Source organism: Halichoeres trimaculatus, unplaced genomic scaffold (assembly GCF_033239565.1).
Source record: "Halichoeres trimaculatus isolate MK-OKI-2021-1 unplaced genomic scaffold, fHalTri1.1 fHalTri1_scaffold_14, whole genome shotgun sequence".
Lineage (NCBI taxonomy): Eukaryota > Metazoa > Chordata > Actinopteri > Labriformes > Labridae > Halichoeres > Halichoeres trimaculatus.
The window spans coordinates 23,433,578-23,456,164 of NW_027437192.1; the positions used below are offsets into that span (position 1 = coordinate 23,433,578).

General features: G+C 41.9%; 1 protein-coding gene across 11 annotated transcripts in view; it reads left to right on the plus strand.

Annotated features, from left to right (window-relative positions):
* The window catches only part of adgrb2 (adhesion G protein-coupled receptor B2), a 286,386-nt gene that overhangs the window by 258,093 nt on the left and 5,706 nt on the right, over positions 1 to 22,587 (plus strand). For 5 of the 11 annotated variants that reach the window (XM_074686141.1, XM_074686142.1, XM_074686148.1 and 2 more), the window contains 6 exons: positions 306 to 320; positions 3,363 to 3,535; positions 4,067 to 4,783; positions 7,149 to 7,184; positions 9,351 to 9,464; positions 20,291 to 20,344. In XM_074686141.1, the coding sequence (XP_074542242.1) occupies positions 306 to 320; positions 3,363 to 3,535; positions 4,067 to 4,783; positions 7,149 to 7,184; positions 9,351 to 9,464; positions 20,291 to 20,344 (1,109 nt within the window). Of the gene's footprint in view, positions 1 to 305; positions 321 to 3,362; positions 3,536 to 4,066; positions 4,784 to 7,148; positions 7,185 to 9,350; positions 9,465 to 11,896; positions 11,979 to 16,626; positions 16,679 to 20,290; positions 20,345 to 22,587 lie in introns of all 11 variants that reach the window. The other 6 variants (XM_074686143.1, XM_074686145.1, XR_012599510.1 and 3 more) reach the window with 5 other exon arrangements.

Here is a 22,587-nt window from a genome sequence, read left to right on the forward strand (position 1 = left end):
GAGTCTGTTTCATTCATAGCTCACTGCCGTGCATGCTGATACACTGACAGGAGATGATGAGCCACACTCTCACACAGTTGTTCACAAATTATTATGCTTTATCAATCACACTGATTCTGCCCTATGAGTGTTCAAAAAGCATGTTTGGATGAGAACTGGGTTTAATTGTGCATGATATGTTCAGACCTGTTTCACAATGGACCTGTGTACCGAAGTGGATGTGGATGTATTACAAATGTATCACAGGTTGTGTTGTGCTTTGAAATATTAACACAGTCACTTTCCCCCCCCCTCCACCACTGCAGAGAGAGGACACCCATGTAAGTTTCACACCAAACTGACCTCTTTTACACTGCCTGGTCCATCCCTAGACTTCCATAAAACCTGTAGACAAATCCGGGTTGAAGGTGAAGGTGCACAGGTTGCCTTTTACTCAAATGAAAAGAAATTGACTGTTGGAAATGCTTACAAAGGATGCAAGGCCACTGGGTAGCAGTAATGTGTTGTGAGTGCATCTTGCCAAATGCTCCATAGAACACTGTGCATTGCTGCTTAAGTGCCTGCAAAAGTCAACAGTGTTCCCTAACCCAGGACTTATCAGTGAGAGACTGCTGACCCCCTACTTTGGGAATACACTCCTAAGACAATCCAAAAACAGAAAAAGAACAAGAAGAGGCCTAAGATACTCACTTTAGAAAATAAGACAACTTAGAAAACTAGACTACTTATGTTTACATGTTGCTGTATTCCCTTAATGATTCTGCCATCGCTGATACCATCTTTGTCCTGGCTTCGTGGCAACACAGAAATGTGGAAAACAGATCAAACATTTTCTGTTTGCATGGTTTCATATCAAATACAATACCTATTTTTATTGTGCTTTATGCAATAATGGATGAAATCTAAAATAATTAATACTTTATGATTTTAGCAGGCAGTTTGCAGCTCCCCTATTCGTGTTTCATGACTTGCCAGTGGTTACAACCATAGACTGTTAAGAAAAAATGGAGGTCATCTTGCTAAGCTCGAAGTGAAGTCACCACAAAAACGGCTCCCCGGTAACTGGTTGCAGTATAGGTCAAAAATTCATCTCCCCAGTCATTACATTTGGGCTGTTGTCACACTTGAAATGAGCTAATACACCTCATAGAAATGTTTCTCACATCCAAATGTTGTGGTGATTTGGAGATATTTGGCTGCCTTGTCTTCAAGTCCTCTTTTGTCTAAGAAGTTTTGTTTACAACAGTTGAAAATAGTTAAAAAAGGAAGCTTTAAATCGCAGTTAACTATGAAAAAAAATATATGATTGACAGCTTCTTGTGTAGGTTTTTCAGGGATTGTAAAATGTGTCCAAATATAGCATATATATATATATATATATATATATATATATATATATATATATATATATATATATATATATATATATATATATATATATATTTATATATATTGAGTATATATACCCAAATATATATATATACTCAAATTTTCTCTGAGTCCCTCTTAGCCTCTACTGCACAGACTCTGGATGCACAATGGTGGCTGGATGGGGGATATTTTAGATTCAAAACAATGGTAAAAGGCAGAGCCAGGCTGTCAACTGTGCATACAGTCTATGGTCATGACCCTTACTATGGGAACCACTGCCTTGAGCCATTTACTGAATGGTGAATTAAAAACTTTTAAGTGCAATATTTTTAAAACCGTTTACTAGGGAATACTGATCAGGTAAAGCTAATTTTTTTAAGTGTGCATTTAAATGCAACCAAATTACCACATAGAGGTAAACTGGCAGCCTGCCATCTTGGGGCATGAACACTACAACAATGAGCACTTCTTTAAAACTTTCCAGCGTGAGGCATTGTAGGTAAACACTCTTTTCCCAGTGCCCCTGAATCAAAACTGTAAACCTATAATTCAGATAAAAATATCAGAGAGAAAAGGCCAAGCAGATGAGGCCAAACCAAACAAAAGAGAATACTTATCACACCTGTTCATGACACAATCAAAAAATAAAACTTTTCTCAAATGTCCACAGAAGTAGACAAAATCAATTTGAAGCAAAAACTCTTCAGGGTATAAAACTAAAAGCTATCCCTACTTGATAAGAACTAATCCACACTTGAGACTGAGGAGAAGCAGAACATGTATTCTCAATCTCAGTTTTCACCTAAAGATAAGTAACATAAGCTCTATAATGTAAAATTAGATGCATTAGTTTCAAACTTTTTGCTTTGACACCCACGAACTCCCAGTTACACAGACTATGGGAATGATTAAAGGACACATAAAACAACCACCGGATTCGTCTACAGGTCACTCTCTGTGTTCCCTCTGTTGGACACAGAAGTGAGTGAACCAGATCAGTTGGACCCATCAAAGCCTGTGCAGTCCTTTCACATCACTTTGTAGCAACAGAGCGTAAAACAGAGAAAAACATCTCATCGAGTGTTCTCTCTGATTAGCCAGAATCAGCAGGATCTGGTTTCAACTTCTGATAAAACGTGTAGCTTGACGTTTTGTCACATCAATGCAGTTGTCATGAAATGGTCTGCTCCACATGCTTTGCTCTAGAGCTGGCTTTTGAGGCCACAGAGTAAATATTTATCCTGTGTTGGTGACAGAATGAGCATGGAATCCAGCATGAATCTCCAGACAGAAGTGTTTGATTGTGTTGATAGATTGATGTAAGGATGTGATTAGACATTGTCTGTCAGCAGCATGTCATAGTTAATTTTAGCTACCCTCTTTCAGGAATGTGTAGTGTCTGTTTATAGCTGTGCCCCCAGAAAAATGCATGAGAAATAAACTCAATAACACCACAGGAAGATGTAGTCAGGTGTAGTTATGATATTTAGTAAGAAAAAAAGGAAACTCAATCAGTTTTTTACACAACTTAGAACAGATTAAAAAAAACAGTGGCTTTTTTATGGGAAAGAAAAGTGAAATTTAGAAGAGGGAACATGGCTCAGTTTCATTTCAAGCACAGCTTTTGCGCCGTGTTTCTCTCAAAGCTCATAAAAACCCAGGCACGCCAGCACATCTTGACACAGAGCAAAACTTTAGGTCAAAGTGTCAGGAAAAACAACTCATCTTAGTTACTGAGAAGCATGTAAGTCCAAAAAGAGAAACAAACTTCACCTTTTGGGTCTACAAGAATGCTCCAAACAAACTCCCATCAGTCCCCGAACCATTTCTGATGAAGCTGTTTTCACCACCTCTCTGAAATAAACGACATAATCCCCTCTCTGTTCAATTTCCATCCCTTCTCTCCCTCTGAACGTTCCTTTTGTTTTTCACTTCTCCTCCGACTGCCCTCTCCACGGCCCTCCTTTTCTACCTCTTTTTTTCCCTTCCAGTCATATTCAAGGAGGTGAACACCTGCAACCCAGCAACCATCACTGGGACGCTTTCACGCATCTCCTTGGATGATGAGGACGATCCCAAACTGGCAGCCCATCAGGAGGGGGGAGTGGGGGTGAACTTCAGCTCCCTGCCTGGCAACATCCCCCCTCCCAACCTCATTGTACAGGTAGAGGATGGACGGTTGTAGGAAGACTGTACAGCCCCCAAAAAATATTGCACATACTTTAGTGGAAAATGATGTCTGTGTAATTCTGCAAAGTTGTTGTGGTGGTAGTCATGGCTTTTCCTTTTTTAATCATTTTAGTGTTTCTTCTGTTACTTTAAACCACTAAAAACAACTCACTGGGCAGAAAGCACAATTTTCAGGCTGTTCAACTTTCTGTTTTAACTGCCTGAAAGCTTAAAACACTTTCTTTAACTTCATTTCTCATAATTATAGTAATAAGGCAGCTAAGTGTAATAAAAGGAATAACTGCTTCAAACTCCTCACAAAGTGCTTTAGAGTTATACTGCAGCTGAGTTATATAGGAAGGTGAAAGACAAAAGAACCATAATATTATAAAGCCAAGCAGGATTGCCCATGAATGAAAAATTAGATGAGGCCTGAAGACGGTAACTCACTTTAGATTATCTAAATAAGATTACCTTGTTTCAAGGAAACACTGGTTTAGCAGAAATACACTTTTCTATTCTCAAGGTTCCAGCCCTCAGCGGTCTGAATGAGCTGAGCGAGACGCCGCTGAAGAAGGAGGTGAATGTGGACCAGCAGAGACAGCAGGGGCAGCAGCGCAGCGGGGCTCCCATCTACCTGTGCACTGAGAGCGGCCTCGGCTGGGCTCGACCTCCCACTTCCTCCAACACCTCCCAGGATGGCAGCGCCGGCAGCGGGGGGAGTGGAGGAGGAGGAGGGGGAAGCGGAGGAGGCGGGGAGGGAGACTACATGGTCTTACCTCGTAGGACAGTCAGTCTCAAACCTCCAGGATCCTCTTCCCCAGGGGGAGGCCTGGGACTGGGTGGCGAGGACAAGCCGCTCAACATCGCAGTGGATGACCCCCCCTTCCCTCCCCCTCCCTCCCCTCTCACCCTGCACCCAGCTGAGAGCGAGGCCTACCCGGCGGATTTTGTGCCGTCCAGCGTGGGCGACATGAACATTGCCATGAACCTGAACCGCTCGTACGGGACGATAAAAACCATGCCCCACGGGCACGGCCACATGATGGCTCAGGGAGGTATTGTACACCCCCACGGAGGACACATGCACTCCCACGGGCACTCACTCCAGCTGAAGCCTGGCCAGAGGCCGTCGGTCAGGCAGATCCTGACAGGGGGAACGACAGTGGAGAGAACCAGGACTCTGCCACGCAACCTGGGCAGCACCAACGCCAACACCAGCCTCTCTGCAGGATCCCTGGAGGTGGGTGAGAGGGTGTGGGATGAGGGAAAGAGGGGCTTCCTGTGGCCATGAAGCTCTGGCTATCTGTTCTTTGACTTGAGCACACTCAGGTTTTAAGGTCGTGGATGTGGCGGTTGTGTTGCTTTATGAATGAGTAACGGCAAGAGCAGTCCTCTGTTGTTTAGTGAGATTTTTGTTGCATAAGAGGATAACAAACACATAATTTAACAAGAAAAATGCAAAAAGCAGCATTTGCATTAAACAAAGTGCCTCTTAGATAAAACTATCTAATCTAATTATTTCTTTTCACTTCAGGAAAATAAGATGCAGGATTCTATACCAGGCTCGATGAATCAGTAACAATATTTACAGAGGCAGCCTGTTCAGCTAATATTCATATAATCACACAAACATGGCCTTCAAACAATGCCTACTACACTTTGTCTGTGATATTCTGTGAGAATAATTTAAACAAGGTTTGCAATGTCATCGCCGCGTGCCTCAGGAAGAGTGTGTTCAAAACCACCGCCGTTAATTTCAACCGAGCAGTGTTTACTGCCTCTGACTGAGACAATGAGCGCTGAGATTAGTTATTCTCCTATTTACAGACAGATTTTTCCTACAACAGTGTGAAAGACAGAGAGTGTCTGTGTGTGTTGCTTGTGTGAAACCCCCTCCTCAAGGCACAAGGTGGCCGAGCAGATGGACTGAGACAGACAGGATCAGAAGAAACACCCCTGGCGAAAGTCTTTAAACCGACCACGTTTCAACACACACACATACACCACAATAACAAACCCACGGACACATCAACACACGTGTTCACACACACTTCCCTTTGGGGCATCTGGCCAACTCACAAGGATGATTAAAGAGATCGAAACGACACTTTCACCAAAAAGTGCAGATGCTCCACTCAGGGACGCTGAACAAATTATTAAAACTCGTAAGAAATCACTGTCAGGAAAGCTACGAGCGCACTCCCGTAAAAAAAAAACCTCTGCATGGGAACCTGCGGGACGTAATTTACTGCTGTAATTTCACCCTGTTTGAATATGCTTGATTTGGAGATGGATATCAGAGTGTGCCTCTCAAGATTAAATCACAGCTGTGTTTTATTCCCTAATTTAAACATGGTGACGCCTAATAGAGGGATCACGCAAATGTACTCACAGTGTTCATTTCACTGTTGATTTTGAGTTAGGCTTATAAATTTAAACTCTAAATAGTTTAGTCAAGGTGTAATAAAGCACCATGGAGCCTTTTATCCTTCAATTATTCAATAGAAGCAACTGGAGGGAGGTTGAAATCTAAATTGATAGTATCTCTTTGCAGAAAATTGTTAGCTAAGGGGCTCAAGGTTAGCTAAGACAACACATGAATTGATACGACTGTGGCTGGCAACAGAACCATCGTACCATACAAGCAGGAAATCTCAGGAGCAAAGGAGTCTTCATGAATACTGTATGAGTGAGTTGATGACTGCCATGTGTTTCCACCAAAACATGCATTATACAGTACCTGTATAATGCATGTAGCATATCTGCCATTTTAAAAAGCAAAGTCAATCACGGAATTTCTCTGTTCAAGGTAAGGACGTCTGCACGCTGGAGGGTTGGGACTTTTTTTTTTCTTTTTTTTGTAGGAGGCAAACTTCACCAAGTGAACAGGACATCTCCTGAGAGAAACTCTCTCTGTTTGCATCCCTTTACCTTTTCAAACCTTGGCCGCTGTAGCCTCAGATCAGCAACTCTGCCCTTTCAAGGAACGAATATAGCTTTTAACTAACTGTGGAGAGCAGCCGCTCTGCCTGCCAAATGCAAATCTGGCAACAGACAGCGAGAGCTAGATAGGAAGTCAGAGATGGAACGTAATGCAATGTCAGGGCCAGATGAGTTGGAAATGTCTGCAGCTGTTAAATTGGCGGATTGCGTGCCACTTGCTATAGCTGTGGAGGCACTTAAGAGGAAAGCGGAAGGGGTCCAAACAAGATTAGAAGATGAAAACCAATCTCTCATGAGTTTTTCTCAGCTTTTTAATCGGGATGTCTCCAGCAGATTTATACAAAAATAGCAACGGGGGATGATTTATGCTGGGGTTGTAATGATTGTATTTGAGGGTATGTGAGCCGAGAAATTATTTCATTCTGATTCTGCGTTATTCCACTTCACTAATCTCATTACGTTGAAAGAGGCTGAAACATTTGCATTTTGCTTTGACATTTGTAAGAATATCTGAATCATGTTTGGGACGCAGGGCATATTAGTCATCTACTTGTTACTGAACAATGGCACCGGGAGATCCACAGATCCATAGGAAGGTCTTTAAAGTTCAAGGGGCGGTCATTGATGCTTTCTTCTCTCCCCTTGCCCCCCTCCTCTTCCAGAGGAAAAGAGTACGGTACTCTGAGCTGGACTTTGAGGTAAGATCTCGGACCTCCCCCACCCCCTGTCATCAGCCTGTCTCTGCTTTTCTTGTGCTTCTGCCAGGACTTGAGTAACGCTAAGAGGAGCAAAAAGCATCGCTAAACCCCTCCCCAAGCACCTGCCCCTTCCTTGCATTTAGAACTATGAACTATCTTAGACCCTTCTTACATAGTATGCTGTTTCTCCAACAATGGCCTATAACATGTACCTTCTTGTCATCTGTCTCAGTTTATTATTTCTTACATTAAACTGCAGCATCCTGGAAACATTTCACTGATCTGCACAAGCAGTGCTGCCATGTCACTGTTAGGGTCCTGGTTGAAGAAACAGCAAAGTAGAGTGCTTTCTGTGTCTGAATGAACCCAAGTTATTCAGCTATCAGTCAGCCTGAATGTGGTGGTAGTCGATTGGCTGGTGATATATCTGTTGGAACAACATGGTTTGGCAGTGTGTCGGTATATTTGTGTTAGAGTGACCTGGGTGTCTTGTGAATCTCCAGTCTATAGCGAGTACTCCTTCACAATAAAAACCAGTGCCCCCATTTTTGGGGGGAATTTAGCTCCATTCAGACTGCTTTAAAGACTGGACATTCACCCTCCATCATGGAGATATAACCGTCATATAGAAGGTATGTGTGGTGACCAGCTACTAACAGTGATGATGGCTTATTGTTTTACATATCTGGCAAATTTAATGGAGAGTCCTCTGTGGCCGCTGCATGAATCTGTTCAAGGAGTTTGGCTTTTTTGGAAATCAACTCAAACGATGACTTTTGAGAAAGCAGTTGGCATAGGAGAGGCATTAAAATGGGGAAGAGTACACTTCCATTATTTAATGGAGGGTAAACCAATTTCATCCATGCTTTTTCTTTAATGAAGTTTACCTTCTCTGTTAGGCAGTCAAAATGAACTTTTAATACACACTAAATCTTTAGCATTCTAAGCAACTGTAAATCTAATTAAGAATGTGGCCATTTAAGGGGGAATAATACCTCTTTGAAAGTAAAAGAAGTACTTCCTTGATTTAGAACTGCACTAAAAGTTTGGCGACTTGCAAGAAATACTTTGGAAGGGCCATAAAACTAAGAAGCTTACTTTATTTCCTTGCAGCTCTAAAAAGCTGGATCCTTCCTTTTAAAAAATAAATGCCCACTTCTTTCAAACACGACAACTTTATCATCTATAAATCACAAGTTATTGACCCAAGTTTGGGTATTTAAATCCAGACTCAGCAAGACAATTGCAGAGTATTATTTGACTCAGTGATGAATGAACTGAGCTTTGAGTGTCAAACTTTTGGAAATCACCTGAAAGTTCCTGCAGCAGGACATCATAGCGCAAAGAAATGTCTGGAAAAATGTAAAATGCCATGACTCAGAAAAGGGCATGCCAAAATAAGAGAAAGAAGACAAAGCAGCAAAAAGACGTGTAGGAAAGAACTGGTTGCACCCTCTTGGCTGAGCAGAGATGAGAGTGCCCACTCTGAAGTAATTGGTGCCAGTGCTAAGCGCCAGTCCTGGCCAGTAAGTGTGCGGGTGTGAGTGCTGGCATCTTGCCCCTGTGTCACTTTCAACCCTGCAAGCTGCTTTGATGATTAGCTACTGCCGAGCAGCTCCCGCACTGCCCATTAGCACAGAGAGACAACAGCAGTGTCACTGACGGATGCAGTTTGCTGTCAGAGAATTAAAGATCGGGGTTCAGCTTTCCTTCCAGACAGGCGTTCTCGGAGAAGGAGAAGGCAGTTTTTGTCAATATTCTTTTGCTAGGGCAAAAGTTGTGTTCCGGCCCATCTGTTCACCGTTTAATGAGTTAGACAGAATCCTGAGTTAACAGGACCACCAGATAACAGGCAGAAGTCTGTAACAGTGGCATTTCTGTCAGTCATTTTCACCAAATTTTCACTTAAACAACTCCTCTGCAGCACTCCCAGTAGCTGAATTCTTAAAGACTGAGGAAGTGGATGATGTATGAGCATGAGCCAAGAATCGATCGATCTGTCGCGTACCTCTCTAACCTCTTTTCATGGCTGGCATCACTGCAGTCCTTCAGCCTTTTACCCATTACCCTCTCCACCTGCCTGCCCTTTTGTTGGCCCCTTTTCCATTTGCTCTTTTTTTTCTGTTTGGTTCATTTTTGCTGTCCCTTCCTTTCTTTCCCTTCCAGAAAGTGATGCACACTCGCAAAAGACATTCTGAGCTGTACCATGAGCTCAACCACTCGTCCAAGTTCCACACCATAGACAGGTATAGCAGGGACCCAGCCATGTCCACAGTCAAGGTAAGACCATTGCCCTAAAGGCGGGAATGTGAAACCGCTGTACCCATGCACTTCCCAGCCTCCCGCAGCACTTTATCACAACTCTAAAAACTCCTAAAAGGCTGACCCTGACAAGCCGACACTGACGTCTCTGCAGATCAAAATTGCAGTTGTATGATTCAGAGAAACTGGCCAATATTGAGTAAATTTATTAGCTCTACAGTGACATTGCATTTTCTCGTAAAAGCAGCTTTCAGATGATTATTTTTCAAAATCTCTGCAATACAAAAAATGCACTTTCTGAAAAGGTTTTTGTCCATTTTGGGGCCTTTTTTCAGCTGAAGTGCTTCGGCAAGATGTCTAAAAATTCTTAGTTCAAATAAGGGAGCATCACATCAAATTTACCTGGACCATGATGGATTGTACTTAACACATTGGTAAAGAATCTCCCACATAATACCTCCAAATATAACTTAAGCTGTAAATTGTCATAAATAGTGAATAAAAACTGTGTTATACCTGTGTTAATTGGTCTTAGTATAGGAATATTTAAAAATTCTTGTCATCCATTTGATGACATAAACGAGTTAGCTGCAGGATGATCTTTAAAAGACGGTTAAAGAGGCCAAATTCTGCAATTTGAGACCTGTAAATCAATAAATGAAGCACATAAAAACACGTGCCTACACACAAAAGTGCTTTGTCCTTGCCCGTGTCAACTGGTTCATGTGTCTTTTCAATTGGATCTTTTTTTCGTCTATGTACTGCATGTAACAGTGTCTTTTCATGTGTGTGTGTCTGTGTGGGTGAGGTGAGTCTGTATGTCAGCAGGGTGCCTGGGTGGGCACCTCTGAGCACGACACTTCTTTGAATTATTAATTCACTATTAGTAGCAGAGGAAAGAGTCCCTGCAGCTCTGCACTGACCCTCAGAGGGCTAGTTTTATTAAGATTTAAACACACGAGCACTGGTTCACACCTCTCATCTGCCAAAGCTTTAGCGCTGGGAACACGATGAGCTAGTCAGCCCTGATAGGTGTACATTCCTCTGGCATGGGCAGCATGCTGGTTCACATCTCATTTACACCACCAGAGGAGGAACAGCGGCCAGGCTGACATCTCTCACACTGCCTGCGCCATGTAGCCACACATGGACTGTACACACACGCTGCCATATCCCCACACCAGACTGCCGGACTTTTCCCTCACTCCTCATTTACACGTCTTGATCAAGATTTCCAGAAACGCCGGGCAGCTCTCCATTCATTTTCTGCCAGGCAAATATTTTATGTAAGAGAAGAAAAATGGCAGGCTGCTTGCAGAGGCATGAGCCATTTATTAGAAGTCTTAGTTCTTAACAGTTGCACTGCAGCATGCTAATGCGGCTCAGAGGGAGCTCAGGTGTGCTTTGAGATAGTGGCCAAATGTTCAAGAGAGGAAAGTCCGGCCACAAGTAATAGATAGGCCGTATTAGGACTAATTAAGACAAATTGGAAGGCACATTTCCTCTGGGTTTGCAGTGTCATATAAGTTATGAAATGAGAGGCCGGCATAGATATGGCTTACTCATCCAAATCCATTATGTTAAAAGTAAGTAGGCAGTTCACTTAACTGTGAATAATTACACGGATAATGCTATCAGTGTCGGGCCTTGGACAGGACCCAGCTTGAGTTCAGCTCCGCTGTTGTCAACATCTCACTTTGAGAGTCACCCCCAGACACGAACATGCTGACTATACAGTAATTATGGAGATGAGAAGGGTGTGTGTGGGTGTGGGTGTACGTGTCCATACACTCGAGTGCCTACATATGGCTCCATGCCTTTGAGTATGAGCGAGTGTGTGCTTGTAGAGAGAAGTGTTTGTGTGCGTCTCTGTACTCTTCTTCCTTTTTTTAATGTGTTTCTCTGTTGTATGTTCAGGGATCAGGAATGTTGCACTGCTTGTGTTTGAGCACATAAACTGTGTCAGGAGACAAACTACTGCATGAGCACTGATTGAACCGTTTCGTAACAACTTTAATAACCTCCTGTATGCCATAAGACAGACACTGACAGTGAGTTTCACATCAGCTACATGATATCTGTGATTTAATAGCAAACATAATTGCTTTTCACTTTGAGAGCTCCTCAGCCATGGCCACAGAAAGTGCTCAGAAAGTTGATACGCAGCCTTAACTTTAAATGGCCAATTTACTTAATGACTTTGAGACAGGCAACTATTGAACATCTCACCTTTTAATGACAGGGGAGGCTAGTCAGTTCAGAATAAAAACCAGTAGAATAAAAACCCACAGATCCCTCAATCTGTTACACAAAGTCATTTACAAGCAATGATAATTAAAAGGCTCATGAACCCCTCTGACTTTTGCAAGTGCTTAAACAGCATTTTAACCAAGACACTTAACAACTTTTAACCTCTTCTAAACCCCCTGGCTGGTGTGCGCCTACTACAGGTCCCCCCTCCCCCACCTCCAAGGCACAACACCGAGCCATCACTAGTGCGCAGAACGTCGCTTGTTTACAAAGAGAGTCAACGTAAGACATGCTAAACTCCACGTAAAGCTCCTGCCGTAGAGCCCCTCTAATTCACTCTTAGGCTCATGAGTGGACCCACTTCATGTCACTGTGTTTATTTCATGGTTTGCTACATCTGTGTGTCTGTGCTGCAAAAACATATATTTCATGTCACTGACTGTTCGATAAACCTCTGGCCCAGTGAGTAACTGCCCAGCTGTAGCCTGGACTGTAGACCTGTCAGGCTTGGGACTTTACACCAAGGTTTGATTATTGTGCTACAAGCTTATTTTGCTAGCCAAGTTAAAAAACAAAACAAAACAAAACAAAAAAAACAGAAAATCAAAAATGCAAGAGATTGTTTTGATAATGAGCTGATTGGTTCCAACATACACTGCAGCCAGTAGCATGTCAAGCTAACAAGCCAAGCTTTACAAATTGTAATGAATGGTAACTTCTAATTGTTAAAAAGATGTTTTTGGTCAAGGTTAGCATAGCCGGTTCACTGTACAGCACATGAGCTAACCATTTGACACCACACATAACACATAACTGGGACTGCCAAGTAGCAGCTGCTTTAGCTTTCAAGTATGTAGCCATGAAATAAAACTGCAAGTTCATTTTAGTACAATTTATTTTCAAAATATGGCAGTTAAAACACCAAAATGTCATCCATTAAGAGCCTTCCTGGTTGAATCATGGATCCAGCATTTGCAGCCAACCCACCTTGCCAAGTAATGGTGTTAATTTTAGTGTTAGCTTATTAAGTTAGCTTGCTACTTCTACTAAAAAGCAAGTCAAAAGTTGTCACAAAGGAAACAAAAGTGGACAGTTCCCAGCTCCAACAAAAGGAAAACAGCTTCTATCTACCTCTTCAGAGACTTGGACATGTTTTAATTGATTAGCATGAACTTGGTAGCTAACTCTGCTAATCTGTAACTTCTAAGTTTTTATGGGAGGCTTGACAGACTGAATACTAAAACCAACAGGACAGAGGTTTAAAGAACTGTCAATTAAGAGCAAATTTGTACTTTTACCACCACTTATTATGGTCATGTGACACTTAAGCGCCTGCAGCACTGCAGTTATTTGCTGAAACAGTCACACAAATAGTCTCAAACTATGAACTCACTTTACCTAGCTGCTCATTCACTTCCTGTCAGCGCTGCCTCATAGTAAAGTGACTGTATTTGATGAGCCTAACTATTAGCAGCTCCCCTAGTGGTGTGATGATGTTACAGTTCAGTGCTTCACGGCTTCTACCTCATTCATTTAATAAATCTGTTTCCCCCTTCCACCATTCAAACCACAGGATGTTTTCTGCTGTTATTTTGCTGTTTTTGAGTAGTTTCCATCACTGTAGCAGCACTTTGTGTTGTGACCATTCATAGAGTCAATGCACCCATTTCAGTGCCTGAATTAAACCTCTAAACAACCATAACCAAGTGATAAATCAGTTCATAAAGACAATGACCCATTCAAACCGATTTATAATCACCTCATAAACCACGTTATTCTGCTCATAAACCAGCTCATTGGCACTAAAAAGGGCCAAACACGATGCACTTTTTATGGGTGCTGATGACAGACTCTAGGAAATATCACAAAGGCTTATGGGGTCAGATGGTATCTGATCTACTTTTACTTCCCTGGAAAGGTAGGATTTATGTGTTGGCTATGTTGAGGAGATGAGTGGATACCAGAAAATGTCCCATACACTCAGATTTTCTACTGTCATATCTTATGCAATTTAAGTGTAAGTGGGCTTAAAGTGGTCATGGACATTACATGTGCCTTCATAGACTGAATCATGACTCTTCTAGTCACGGTTTTCTACATTTATTCGCTTTCCTTTACCCTCCATTCCACCTACTCACAAGGTTTTTTTCATGTTTTTTTTTTCCTAAAAAGCTAGTAATCTTTTTACATAGCACTCTCAAAGCTAGGGGCTGTTAAGGTATGTGTCACTGTTAGTCTCAATAGATGGAAATGACTGGAAAAGACGTGACCAGAGAGAAGGGGTGAGGCAGACACTATGTCCCCATTAACCTCAATGTTAGAAACCACCTTGTCTGTCTTTTGTTATAGGCTGATGCTTGCAGAGCTATTCTTGTAGCAGTCTGAAAATAAAGGTGCATATTGCCCTCTGTTGCTTGTACCAGCAATATTTATGGCAGACACATACAAAATGGATCATTTAAAATCATGGGTCACTAGTAGGCCATAACACTGCTGAATTTCTGCTGGTGTATAACATCTTTGAATGCCTTAAGAATCAATCAGAGATAACTCTCACTTCATTTTATTGTGATTTAGATCAAAAGATATAAGTGTTTTGGTACAGATAGCGCTGTCTGCCTCCGCACAAGAACAATGTTCGCTGTTGAAGTGGGTAGGAGTTTGCTTTACATTAATGCTAATGCAAAACATTCAAACCTTATTCTGTTTTAAGTACAGTGGATGCTCTGGCAGGGGCCAAATTGCTAGCAGGAGGGATGGAGTCCATTTTCAATGTGTCTCATAATGGAGACAGGATACAAATGGAGTCAGCAGGGTTGCTGAGAAACAGAGTGGTTTTAGTGCGTGTGTGTATGCATCACAGTATTACTGTTTGCGCTAGTGTTCAGATTTCAAACAGCTCCTTGGCCTCCACGGCTATGGAGTTAGCCCGCCGCTTACTACCCTCTCCGCAGGGTTCAGGAGGTCATAACATAAATTCACATGCAGTGCCCAATGATGCAGTGTCTTGCCTCTGTGTGTGTGGGGAGAGGGGTGAGTGTGAGAGAGACAGAGAGAGGGGGGTGTTCGCACTGCGTAATGGTCTGGCTGATGCATTTTTTAGCTCTCAAATGGGATATATTTCCATCCCGTCGCCGGCTGTGTTCTTGATTAAATGAAGCGTGCTTGGCTTCCCTCTCAAGATAGACAGTGAGGAGTTGTGCAGAACGAAGTGGGTTGGAGAAAAAGACAAAGGAAACAAGTCCCCTACTTTGTTATGATTTCACTCATACTAGATCAGAGTGGGGACAGCGAGCAAATTTTTTGACGATGAATTTGCAATTCAGTCTTGGATTAAGGCATGTTTTTGGATTTCATGGTGAAATCCTCGTCTGTCAGGCTCCGTATGGAGAGATATGGTTGTGTTGTCTTGTAGAAGTGAGACGTGGAATTCTCTCTTTCTGATATCCACAGTTAACAACAGTGGCTGATATTAATATTCCAGCAAGTTACTTGAGCCACTAAAGGAACATTTTCAAAGGTAAAGTGTGTGCTTTGAGGACCCCTCATCTAAAAATGAAGATGTTTAATTTTAAATGACAAAGACTCCATATTTGTTGATTCAGCGAAGGTAATTTGCTGGCAATCGCAACCCCCCAAGGTCCTGATAGTCAATTTGCTGGCATTAAGCTAAGGGGCTTCAATTAAACATTCCAGCAATAAAGTCCTCCTGTACTCTTCCTCTTCATACCTCACTCTCCCTTCTATTCCTCCTCACGGCGTGACATTTTCTCTCTTTCTGTCTCCTTCATTTTCCCATTTCTGCCTCCAAGCTCAGCCCTCGGTGGCACGTTTGAGGCATTAATTGAATAATTAATTCCTCTCATTAGCTTGTTTTTAATTATTTCCTTGCCCCCTTCTCCCCGCCGAGTATAAACTCATCAACTGTTTTCACCCTTCTCCACAAATTGCCCATGAAAAGCGAGTGCTGGCGGAGTGTGGCTCTATAGCACACAGGCTCTATCAGTGGCTCCTAATGAGGGGACGGTTAGCCCATGCGGAACGAGCCTAACACTGGCTTCGTGCACCAAGAAGCACAATACTAATTTAGCTCATTTAGTGTCCTTGGGCCAATTAAAGGGAGGTGAAAGGGGCCGAAAACGCAAGCTGAAACTGTTTTCACTATAAGAGAAGTGGCCTTGCGTTGCACAGGCCCAGACAGCGGGAAACCAAGCCAGTGTGTCTGATTGCTCGTTTGTTTGCAATGTGTTGCACTAATGGAATTTATTTGCCCTACATTCTCCAGCTTCGGCTCCTTTGAAGGGCCTTATTACTTGTGACACAGATTCCTTCCCAGCTAAAGGGCTAAATGGTGCTAAAGACTGCAATGCCCAGTTAGTCTTTTTCTGTGTCCTAATAATGAATTATGCTGGTGCTGAGTAGGCAATCAGAGTTCTATTGTTATCATGATGATGTAACGAAACAAACACTAAGAAAGCTTCAAATAAATTCAAATGTGGCACAGCTGACTGACTTTACATGGCGTCCGTTTTCCTCTAACATCATGCTAACGGTGGGAAGCTTAAATGGTCTGATTCCTTTTTACAGATTGCAAGTTCTATGCACTAAGAGTTTTCCACTCTTGATCTTTCCACAGCTTACTTTTAGCAAACTTGTAATTCACTTTAAGCATAATGCTGGAGAAAACTGGTCGCCATCTGAATACAGCGAATCTAAGCCGACTGACGTCTCTAAGAAGTCATATTCTGGTATCCACTTATTCCTGGTGTTGTTTTCATTTTCTCATGTTTAAATGTGGTTTAAGTTTTTTTTTCTATGTAAGCCTCACACTTTTATTTTCATTTGCCTCACTGTCATTCAATTGATTTTTGTTTTGTTTTCTGTCCTTTGTTGGCTGGTTCGTTTGTGCATGCTTGTTGTCATGTCCCAGTTTGAATCTAGCCAGACAGTCAGCAGAATCATGGGCGTCCAAGTCGACAAAGGTAAAGTTAACCCACTTACCCACTACCACCTGTCCTCTCCCATCATCCACCATAATAAACAAGCTGACACATTGCTCACCCACAACCAGACACGATTTCCATTTCATGGTCCAAATGAGGGGGACTCTGAGTGGCAGAGAGTGGGCCTCATCCACCAACACTGTAGTGGAGGCTGCTTTAGATTGCTCTAGTCGCCTCTCTTTGTAGAACTGACTTTCCCTTCAAACATGTTTTCTTTACTTAGATTTGTTGCGGCTTGCCATATTTTCTCTCCAAAAGAAGTGTACTTACAACTTGCTGCATTTTCTCTCCAAAGCAGTGTTCTTTGCCGAGCACTTGAAGTGTGGGGCGTTAAGACGAAAATTCAAAGCGGAGCCTGCATGGCACCCTTATTTAACCAGTAAACAGTGGATTAGGTCTTATGTGGCCAGATTGTCAGTTCCAGTGCAGATTCTGATAGTGCTCCAAACGAACTTCAAGAAGCTGGAGACAAAACCACATCTGATGCTTCTGATGAAGTTCCTGCAGACATATAAAGGCACTAATTATGGGGACTAAAAACAGCAGGAAGGAGAAGAGTGGCAGCCACAATTCAGACTGACAATATTCATCCTATCGCCTAACTTTGATATCTCTTGACAGACTTTTTCAAGGTTTGACAAAAGCTTTTACCCAGGCTGCATATGTTTTGGCATTTGCTGGCGGCATATAAAAAGGAAGACAAGGACAGATAAAATTACATGGTAGTATAAGACAAGAAGAGCACATAAAAATAGCTTCATTTAGTCCAGTATCTACATCCGCCTTTCTTGTACCTCAAATATGGACGTTGGTACAGCACATGAGTGAAATAACTGCAAAGTTTAGTTTGTGAAACAACAGTAACTTTTTTTAAAATCTAAAATAGGTCCACACTGTGTTTCAGTGCAACCAAATCTCCAGTTAGTTCAAAGTGCTCTCATTAAGCTTCTTTACCCAAAAGATTGAGCTCTGAGAGGCAGCAGCTGCTCTTCTGCACAAAGAACGCAAACACATAACAAGGCTGGCAGCGACACTTTTAACTGCTTTTCTGCCTTATTGGGTTAAAACCAATAATTTAAAAAGGCTGTAGTTTAACATTAAGTAAGTGAACCCTGCAGAGCTGGTTGGACTTAAAAAGAGTTAGATGACACTACGCTGGGGTAACTAGTCTCAGAGAGCGGATTTAACTGCTATTCAATGAACAACAGAAAATAAGCTGCATGTTTTGGAATTTTCTAAACACAGTTGAAAAATGTAAGAAAACAGCGTCTCTTTCTGAGGAACCCCTACAAACTGCTACTTATACATTAGTGTAACTTATATTCTAGGTATTACAGTACTTAAAGCTTATGGTTCATCACATAGTACCTTTAAATGCAGCATAAGAATTCAAACTATAAACTTAGTCAGAACAAGATCAGACTATAAAAATGCATGTACACTGCTTATTCAGACCAAGAACAGATTATGCACAGCTCAGTCGACACAGGTAGATAATGTGATCGCTGTCGGACTGTGGTAAGACTTGGCAGGACTCAGCAGGTGTCGGTACACCTCGGCGTTCAGCGCAAGCAAATCTCACACAGAAAATGGAAGTAGATGACCATGATAAATATCACAACAAACAAACACCATCTAATGTAATGTAATTAACAAGCATAGTATGTTAGCAACATAAAGAGCTACAGATGCATCCATCTTGGCTTTCGTTGTTAGAATGTTGCTTCCTCTTCCAGTGAACCAAAACTAGTTTGATAGACACGTAGCTTCGCTTATCAAAAAAATACACAGAGCCACCTATCAAAACAGAATAAGACAGTCTTGGTAAGATGTTTACTCTTCGTTTCGGCATGTATACGCAGACAAAGCTAGATCCCTTGATCTAGCTATGGCCTTAGTCAGACCGCTGCGTGCATGTAAACATACTGACAGCTAAGGCAGGCCTCATGCACCAAATTAAAGCAAATTTATACTTTCTGTTTGAGAAGTTAATGAGCTACAGCATGGAAGTGTTTCAGTCTTAGATAATATGGTTTAATGGCTTAATTATTGGCTATGAAATAAAAATCACCAAAAAGTGAAAATGCACTGTACAACACATTTCCCCCTTTGAGAACTTAGCTGCGTATTCAAAACCAATGACAATATGCTAAGTCCAAAACAAAAACATCAACAGGAACAGCTGCACATGAACCAAATAAAAGCATTAACAGCAGGTGTACTGCTTACTAATTTTTGTCACGTAAGCTATTTAAGTTGTCGTCAGGCATTTAGACTGAAAGGCCTCCATTCAAAGTAAAGCTTTAAGTGTTTGCAACAAAAATTCAGACTCACTTTTAGGCACTCGCTCAAAATAAAGGAGTGATATAGGCTCTTTTGTCTGCTGCTTTTAACAGCGAGGACATGTCTGAACTTACAGCTCACTGTTGTAGAAACTTTTCTTTTAGAAAAATCTGAAATTTGAAAGCAAGTAAAACCAAAGGTCCAGTCAATGCAGTCAATATAAGCCAAGTTTTGGAGACACAGTGCAGAAATCAATAGTTGCCCAGACTTTTGATAACCTGGGATTTGGAAAGAGCCATTGACAACCTCTCAGTATCAGATACTTTATGAAACAGATCCTTTTTTTTTTTCAAAAATCTTTCTTCAATATTTCACTTTTTCCCAATCTGCACTGGGTTTCTGTGACTCATTAGCAGACCTGCACATTGGGAATACACCTGTGACTTCTGTCTGCTAGTACATTTGAGAAAACAGCAGACCACCCATACAAAAGGAAGCCTCTCTAAGCAGCTGTTTGCTTATAAAAATAGAAAAAAAAGACCATAAAAACAGGATAGATTACACTGCAGAGGTACAGCAGGGTAAAAGGGTTTATGTGTTCAAGCCAGAGGCGGAACATACAGAGTCAGCAAAGTCCGCTTTACAGCCTTGCTTTAACTATCTTATGTGTTGTGTTAACACATACTGTATCAAATCAATAATGCAGATTGTGTAGATAGCATTTCCATGCACTACTAACCTGATTAGTTATCCTTTTCAACATTATTTAGAAAACATGAGCTTCAAAGCCTCTGGCACTACACAGTAGATTCTACCGTTACAGCTTTTTGAATCAGATTACTCCACACCCACATGTGATCCTTCCTTTCATCCCCTTTAATAGTAGTTGTAGTTGGTATTAGTGGAGCATTTTGAATCTCACAGTCACTCTGTCTTTGGTTCCACTGTTTGTCTCTCAAGTCAGGATGTTAAAATACTGTCTGTTCCCACACAGCTCGATTATTTGTGTTTCAATCATTGTCTGCACGGTCTCTTTCATGTGTGCATATGTTGTTTTTTCTCGTGAGAGATGAAGGAGGTGAGGTGTAAGCACGAAGCAACAGCTGCCTGCTCACCTGCTGTAAGGTGTGGGAACAATGCTATTGTTTCAGGGCAGAGTTGTCAGTGACTGTGATCCCTCCTCCACCACCCCTCAACTCCTCACAACTCCCCTGTCCCTTCTTCTGTCTCTTTCTTTTCACTGTCTCTCTCACCCGCTCCCCCGTCACTCCCCTTCCTTGTCTTCTCCTTCCCATTTCATCACCACAGAGGGAAAAGCGATGGAGCATTTCGTCTGCCGGAGGTGAAAAGAACTCGTCGAGTGTAAGTAAAGGGGATCCTGTCAAAAAGATAGGAAGAGAGAGAAAGACAGAGAACAAGGGGGATGAGATGGGGCTCCCGGGCAAGGAGGGGACGTAGGCAGGCAGAAATGGCGGAGAGGGGAGACACAGACACACAGTGGCAGCACAAGCGCGTCAGCCAAGTCTCGCAGGGATAAAGTTGGGCTTAACTGCAGCATTACCCACACTCCTGCATTACAAAATGTTCCTTCGCCGGCATTTAGCATGCAAATTGGCTCTCAGATTATGCCTTTTGTATTCATTTTACAAACTGTCAGGCTGTGACGCAGGGAGAATGATAATCAGGCGGATATTGCCCCCTAGTGCTGCAGCGACAATCATCACACTGAAAGGGGGGGTGCTGCAGATCAATGAGTCGTATGTGTGTGTGATGAGGAGGAAGATGTGACTAAAAGTGAATGATGTATGAGTTCTTTATTAGAGGTGGAGCTTTACAGAGAAGCATGAAAGCGATGACATTTATGTGGGTTTAAACCACAAACATGGACAATGAGTATCCATCTCCTTTATTGCACAAAAGTGAAGCCAAAACCAGAAGCCATGTGATATTAAGTGCCAACACCTTATGCTTGCGGGGCCATTGGTATCTACAGGTGGAGCTAGGATATTAACTTGAGGCAGTTGGACTTGAGTTTGTAACCAGGGGGTTGCTGGTTCAAGTCCCAACATGTACCAAGATTGGGAATTGGGCTGGTAGTTGGAGAGGTGTCAGCATAATTTTCTGAGCACTGTCAAGGTACCCTTGAGCAAGTTACCATACCTGTTAGCTGCTCAATCTTGTATGCTGCTTTGGACAAAAGCATCTGCTAAGTAAAATTGAAAAAACAACAACAACAAAAAATAAATAAATGCAAATTTTGTGGTTCATTTCCAACTCAAAATTTGCTAAGGAATAGACAAAAAAAAAAAATGTCTGAGATCCTCCAGGTCACCACTAATGACATGTCTGACTGTTTTTGATCAAGCAAATGCATATGTTGATGATTAGTTCAGTATCTCTAGCTCCAGCTTCGAGATAGGACATACAACATTTTAAGCCTCCCCTAGGTAATTAAATGTCATGAGAACAAATCACTTTGATGACAGAGTCTCATTTTGAAATCCATTTATTTTCTGTGTATTTCAATCTCAAAGTTCAACTCATGTCCAATCTGTTTACATCTGTAGAGAGGGCTTCAAATGTTTGGCATCACTTTTGGGGATCTGTCCCGTTGTCCATCTTTTTGTTAAATCCACAGCACACACATTCACACAGCTGAAGCTAATATTTTTCCATTGGGCACTCCTTTTAGGATATTTCGTCCTGCAATTATTAGGTTATGAATATTCAGCTTCATGTCGTCCAGCAGCTGGGTCCATTATGTCTCTAAAAATGCACCTCCAAGTCGTCTGTCCTGTATCTGTGTACGTTTTCCTTCACCAAGAGTCGTCCGGGCCCGTGATCTCTTGTGTCTTCTCCTGCTCGTATCAGTGGAATCATTAACTCTGCAAGATAATGAGTCCTATTTGAATAATAGCCCTTATCTGATGCATAATTTTACCTCTAATTCGAGTTTGGGCTAATCCCTGAACATGCATTTTACATGCATGGTGGGCTCATCTGCAGACCACATGCTGAGACAACCAAGCTCAACCCCGTTAATCTAAGAAATTACTTATGTGCAACCTCCTGGGAGAAATGGTAGGTAAAGGTAGAGTGTTGTTACATATAGAGAGGCGAATGGTGCTTTGGACCTCAGGGATGTGCGGTCCTGCTGTTACTATTTGTGAGGTTCTGTAGCTTAGAGAAAATCCTTCTGCCACACGTCATACTGTCTTTATGTTAATATATGGAAAAGTAAAACAACTAGAATAATTTTCTGTGGATGTAGATTTCTGAGTATCCATCTCCAAATCTCAGTATTGGCATAAACTTCTTGGGGCAATGGTTTACCAGAGTGAAATTAAAAGAGCTTATGAAAACATGGCTCATATTTATTCATCATGTTACTGCTTAACTCTCAAACTTTGCCTGCAGAAATCTGGAAATATCAATTCTCCTTAGTTCAGAGTGGCAAGTAGCAGAGAATTTTGGAACAAGCAGGAGTTCAGCCAGATTATGTAACACATTTTGTTTCGAGTTAAAACAAAACAAACAGAATGGCTTTTTAACAAGTTATTAATTCACAGGAGCACTATGTGTATTTACACCTATGGTAAGTACAG